The 6,105-nt window shown below is 34.7% G+C and overlaps 1 protein-coding gene across 1 annotated transcript; it reads left to right on the top strand.

Moving 5' to 3' along the window:
- Nucleotides 1–1,875: 1,875 nt before the first annotated feature.
- LOC120074702 (chloroplast stem-loop binding protein of 41 kDa b, chloroplastic) lies at nt 1,876–5,535 on the top strand. Its single transcript, XM_039027918.1, has 10 exons — nt 1,876–2,088; nt 2,622–2,756; nt 2,837–2,923; nt 3,070–3,160; nt 3,274–3,328; nt 3,789–3,849; nt 3,941–4,162; nt 4,662–4,778; nt 4,871–4,960; nt 5,054–5,535. The coding sequence occupies exons 1-10, from the start codon at nt 1,984–1,986 to the stop codon at nt 5,231–5,233; spliced, it is 1,143 nt and encodes a 380-aa protein (XP_038883846.1). The 5' UTR covers nt 1,876–1,983; the 3' UTR covers nt 5,234–5,535.
- Nucleotides 5,536–6,105: the final 570 nt, after the last annotated feature.

Here is a 6,105-nt window from a genome sequence, read left to right as displayed (position 1 = left end):
ATTTCATCTTGTGTAGCTGAGTTCCCAGCTCCTAAATCAAACAAATCCTCAAAGTGGTAAGTTTGAGTCGGCGGCCTGGCCACTCGCACCTATGCAAATCAAAGAACCGCCCCCAATGGTAGGAGTTCCCAACTCACTCAAGATTGAGGTCATGTTACCTATGGTCATCTTAGTGAAGTGAAGTCTTAGTCATGAACGGTGTTATATAACCAGACGTTAACACTTCGTGGTCAGGTCTTATACAAACTCTTTGTATAGGACGCTCCCGCTCGCATGTCCTTTACACGATTGATCAGGATCAAACCATCTGTGACAAGTCACAACATTTGTAACTATTCCACAAAGCGGGCCACATCCATAACGTTACCAGGATAAGGTTTCCCTCCTATATCCATATACTATAGACCATTTTGGTTATCTCTTAAGACATGATCCACTTGTATGTCATCACATACATGCTTAAGTTACATAAAGACAACCAGATATTTTAATTTATTGGTTTGTGGTAAAGAAAATGAAACATCAGATAAGCAAAATCAAGAAGTGAAGTAAATATCATATATTATATATCACAAGCGTTCGTACAAACTGTTTACAAACTACAGGATACGAGACTTTAGGGCATCAATCCCAACAGTTTGTAGTACTTTACGACTCCTTGTAACAACTACAGAGTGTGCCGCATCCAATAGTGTTACCAGAATAAGGCACCCGACCTTATTTGTATACTATAGATCATTTTGATTATTTACTCGAACTTGATCCACTCTTATGTCTTTACATAAAGTTCAAGTATTCATGTAATAGTCATGGATCTTTTAATTTATTGGATTTATTTCTAAAATGAAATAAGCAATTCAGTATATTCAATAACAACTTTATCGATTTATAGAATGAGTTTATTGTTTACAAACCTTGAGTTTTAGGACATAAAACCCAATAAATTTGAGTTTAGTGGGTGAATTTCTAAGATTGCATGTTTGGTTGAAATTCAACTTTGGCATTAGATTTCTCTTTAATTATGAAGTTTAAATTGTAATTGGCTCTTGATTGATGAACTTATATGTGTACTCTAGAGTCTGTAATTTTATTAGAGTCAATAGAATTGAAATTGAGTATGTTAAATTCTAGAATTTTTTATGTTAAACTTTCAAGTTCTTAAATGTTTTCTAGTTTTAAACTTATGTTTTGAGGGTGATCCCGAACAAATGTTTCGAGTTGTTTTAGTGAAATTTTATTAACTTCATTTGACATACGAAATCATTTTATTTATTTTTTTTTATTTTAACAAAGAGTTAAAATTTTTATTTAAGGTCGATGCATGCATATAGTAATGTTCTGTTAGTAAATGTGGAAAAGTCGGGTCGTTACAGCTGTTTTCAAATATAGAAAAATGAACAAAAATATTTACAAAATATAATAAAGTTTTAAAATCTATGATAGACATGGATAGACTTCTATCCATGTCTATCAGTGACATTGATAGACACTGATAGAAGTCTATCAATATCAATCTGTATCTATCATTATTAGATTATGAAATTTTATATATTTTGTAAATATTTTCAAAATTAAATTAAGTTTGGACTCATTTTGAACGTGGAATGTGGGCTAATAGAGTCGTCTTTGGCAATTTTCTCTCTTACGTTTTGTAAAGTGAGATTAATCTCCTCCACGTGGTGCTGATGACTTGAGTGGTACTCGGCATACCGTTGCCAATGGCTTAAACAAGAAGTTAAAGTAGCTCTTCCAATTTTATTTCTTTTTTAGTTTTTTGGTTTTAAATTTGAAAATTTTGAAAGTGAGAACTGAGAAGGGATTGAATGAGAGGTGGAGGCAAATCACTGTCTTATCCTCAAAACATTAGAATGAAATCCAGCCAGAGAAACAGAAGCCATGCCCTTAGAAGAACAATCCTTCAAATCCATTGCCCTTTTAATCCCACCACCAAACAAGAACACAGAGGGTTTCTAACTGGGAATCATGGCAAACGCAATGGCTGCGCACCACCAAAAATTGCCTTCATTCTCTGTTCTTCCTTCTTCTCTTTCCGACTTCAATGGCGCCAGACTCCACGCCCAAGTTCAGGTCCTCTCCTCTTTTCCCTATATGTATATTTCTGTTTTGGGTTTTTTCTTAACTCTTAAATTTTGATTCAAACTGGAAATTATTTGAGGGGTTACTATTGTTAAGGTCTCAAAATCAGTGAAAACTGAACTGGGGAAATGGCTATTGCAATCTGCCAGTTTCTTTTCCGTTCTCATTTGATCGGATTCATATATGTAGTTTGTCACTAGACACAAAAGATTAGATGAAATAGGATACATCGAATATTAATTGGATTCACGGAACTCAATCAAAATGAAAGCTGTTAATATGAATTTGAGGGTGAATGAGGTTGGAAGCTTCTAAACATTCTGCACTGATACCATGTTAAACACGACACCTGATTAATATGCGAGCTGCTAACATGAATAAGAGGGGAAATGAGGTTTCGAATAGGAGTTTTTTTGCTCTGATATCGTGTTAAACTACACTACGTTAGGAAGCGTAGGTTGATGGATTATGATGCATTTTGTTCTTTATATGTTTTCTCAATTTGGTTTGGCCTTGGATTGCAGTATAAAAGGAAGGTTATGCAGCCAAAGGGAGCATTACATGTTACAGCAAGTGCAAAGAAGAATATTCTTATAATGGGTGGCACCAGATTTATTGGTATATTTTTGTCTAGACTTCTTGTCAAAGAGGGTCATCAGGTTTGCCATTCCCTTTCTCCTTTCTTTGCTTGCTACAGATTCCCTATTAGAAATTTAATGGAAATTGCTCATTTTGGCAGGTGACTTTGTTTACAAGAGGAAAAGCACCTGTTACACAACAATTGCCTGGCGAGTCGGAAGCAGATTATGCTGATTTTAAATCCAAGGTCTTCTAAGCTTCCATTTAAGCATTAAAATCTGGTGGCTTTCATTGAAAAGAAATTTTCTATCATGGTTTTATTTTAAAGCTTATTACTTGTGAGTTTGTTAGAGTACAGATGATAAATGTGTCTATTTGGTTCACATTTCCCAGATTCTGCATTTGAAGGGAGACAGAAAAGACTTTGATTTTGTGAAATCCAGTCTCTCGGCTGCAGGGTTTGATGTAGTTTATGACATAAATGGTGAGTATGATTTTGGATTGATCTCTTTTGGTTTGAAACTTTTCACCCTGATTTGTTTTATAACCATCATATCTGTTCATTTTTTCGGTCTACACACTGTTGCATGATTTCAGGGAGAGAAGCAGTTGAAGTTGAACCAATTTTAGATGCTTTGCCTAAGCTAGAGCAGTAAGATTTCCTAAATAATATCTGCTTTCTTTTCACAGCAATTAGTGTGTTATTCATTTGGATCATGTTTTTCCAATGCTAGAGGAACAATTTTGATGTACAAAAGGATTTTGTGCCATTGGCGATCCCGATATGGGATTGGTTTGTCCAGTTTCTGTACGTGATAGTAGTCAGATAGTTGGACTTCAAGAAATGTTGCCAATATTGTTAATTTTATTAAGATATAATATTAAGCTATCAAAGTAAATTTAGATGTTTAAAGATCATATCATGGTGATGATCTAGTTAAAATATTAAATATTCTATGAATTCTCCAAACTCTGTTACATTATTAGATAGTTGAGTAAATTACATAAGCTAGTCCAAACATTACGATTCACAAAACTTCGCATGAAAACCATGAAACAGATCATAAATTTTGGAGAGTCTGATAAAATATGATGTATCTAATTATTCTCAGGTTTATATACTGCTCTTCAGCTGGTGTCTACCTCAAGTCTGATCTCCTACCTCACTTTGAGGTACCTTTAAGCTTTCAGATTACTTTCTTTGTCCAATACCAGATAAGTGGGTCGCTCAAAGCTTGACCTCCACTTCTCTTTCATATTGTAGGTAGATGCAGTTGATCCAAAGAGTAGACATAAGGGAAAGCTCGAGACGGAGAGCTTACTGGCATCGAAGGGTGTTAATTGGACTTCTATAAGACCAGTCTACATTTACGGACCATTGAACTACAACCCTGTGGAAGAATGGTTCTTCCACCGGTTGAAAGCGGGTCGCCCCATTCCAATCCCCAACTCAGGCATTCAAATTACACAACTTGGTCATGTCAAGGTTTGTAGCGTGAAGTACTATTTATGCAACAGGAACAAATCGTTAAGTCTGTTGTAGGTAGTGGGTCAATAAAAATCCGTTAATGTGAATAGCTTAGGAAGAGGATTATCCTGTCAAACATTTCTTGACGTTGATCGACATTCAAACTACACAACTTGGTCACATATAGGTTTGTGGTGTTAAGTACTATTTATGTAACAGGAACAACTCGTTAAGTCTGTTGTAGGTAATGAGTCAATAAAGACCTGTTAATGTGAATAGCTTAGGAAAAGGATTATAGTTTCAAATATTTCTCAACGTTAATGTACATTCAAATTACAAAACTTGGTCATGTCTAGGTCTGTGGTGTTAAGTTTTATTTATGCAACAGAAACGGCTTGTTAAGTCTACAGTGGGTTGATAAAGATCTATTAATGTGAATAGCTTAGGAAAAGGATTTCTTGATGTTAACGTAGCGGTCAAGATCCGGTAAATAATTGAACTTTTTTGTCAACTGCAGGATTTGGCAAATGCTTTTGTTCAGGTTCTTGGTAATGACAAGGCAAGCCAACAAGTATTTAATATCTCTGGTGAAAAATATGTTACATTTGATGGGTTAGCCAAAGCTTGTGCTAAGGTACACTATTGAAGACATAATTAGGACACCATGGTATTCATCATTGAGATAACATGTGAATTGGCTGATTTCTCCTGTAACAAACTTCACAGGCTGGAGGCTTTCCTGAGCCTGAGATTGTCCACTACAATCCAAAGGAGTTTGACTTTGGAAAGAAGAAGCCATTCCCTTTCCGTGATCAGGTAATCTGGTCGATGTAATGATTAGTATGAGGCAGCTTATTGGAATCTGATTACTGAAATAGCACCATTATTGTTAATATAAATGTTATGCAGCATTTCTTTGCATCGATTGAGAAAGCGAAGAGCGTGCTCGGGTGGAAGCCCGAATTCGATTTGGTGGAAGGTCTTGCAGACTCCTACAACTTGGACTTTGGCAGAGGCACTTTCAGGAAAGAGGCTGATTTCTCAACAGATGACATAATCCTTGGCAAGAGCCTGGTTCTTCAAGCTTGAGGCATCCTTCTTTTTCATTTTTTTCATGGCTATTTTTACTCATTTTCTACCCGAGCTGCAGTGGTTAATCGACCGATCTCGAGTTGAGAAGTCAATTTAGGAATGTTATATATGTGTATGTATGGGGTGGAGATTTGTTTGTGTTGGCTCTAGTTTCTTCAAGTGGCAAGCAATTTAGAGAAGCATTAGAACTAGGCCTTGTCAATTCATTAGAGGCCTTCTTCATTCAATCATAGACAAACTCAAATGTTTATGATCCGAAAAATGCAGTATAAATGATGCCATTTGTCTCTTCTTGTTCATTTGTTCATATTTTCCTAGCTTTTAATCATATCAAACTCAATGTTGGATACTATTGTTGAGCATCGTCGATGTTGTAAAGTTGTAAGAGTAGAGATTTTACCATTTTTTTTTAAAAAAAAACAAGTGAAACTTTTTTTTAAAAAATTGTGAATTATCTCAATTTCTTTTTAGAGATAAAATTATTATCAAAGAAATAATGAAATATGATTGGTTGGTTGTACAAATATCAATATTGAAATTAACGTGTCATTTTGAATAGGAATAAACACTAGGACTAGCGTGTATGCATTGATATTAACGATCCAATTTAAGGAGTTGTTGAGTGATATTTATGAGACTTAAGAAAAAAAATTCAAGGCTTGAGATCGTAGAGTTGGTGACATGCATGATGAGTTTTTTTTTTTTTTTTTTTTTAAATTTTTTTTTTTTTTTAAATTTTTAGATTTTACTTAAAGTTGGAAAGAACAATATTGACATTTCTTCTATATCTTGAATCAATTACAAGGTCTTCTTATATAGGAAAAAGTCCAGTTACTAATATAGAACAATCTTACAGATTTGGGGAGAAA

The sequence above is a fragment of the Benincasa hispida genome, chromosome 3 (genome assembly GCF_009727055.1).
Source record: "Benincasa hispida cultivar B227 chromosome 3, ASM972705v1, whole genome shotgun sequence".
In the NCBI taxonomy this organism is placed as follows: domain Eukaryota; kingdom Viridiplantae; phylum Streptophyta; class Magnoliopsida; order Cucurbitales; family Cucurbitaceae; genus Benincasa; species Benincasa hispida.
The sequence above is the reverse complement of the archived record's forward strand: the minus strand, read 5'-3'. Positions and strand labels throughout refer to the sequence as shown.

Bases quoted from the DNA above. Each gene is read 5' to 3' on its own strand.
- LOC120074702 (XM_039027918.1), top strand. From the start codon at position 1,984: ATGGCAAACGCAATGGCTGCGCACCACCAAAAATTGCCTTCATTCTCT. The intron at 2,757-2,836 runs GTTTGCCATTCC...TCATTTTGGCAG, and splicing joins TTGTCAAAGAGGGTCATCAG to GTGACTTTGTTTACAAGAGG. The intron at 3,161-3,273 runs GTGAGTATGATT...GCATGATTTCAG, and splicing joins TGTAGTTTATGACATAAATG to GGAGAGAAGCAGTTGAAGTT.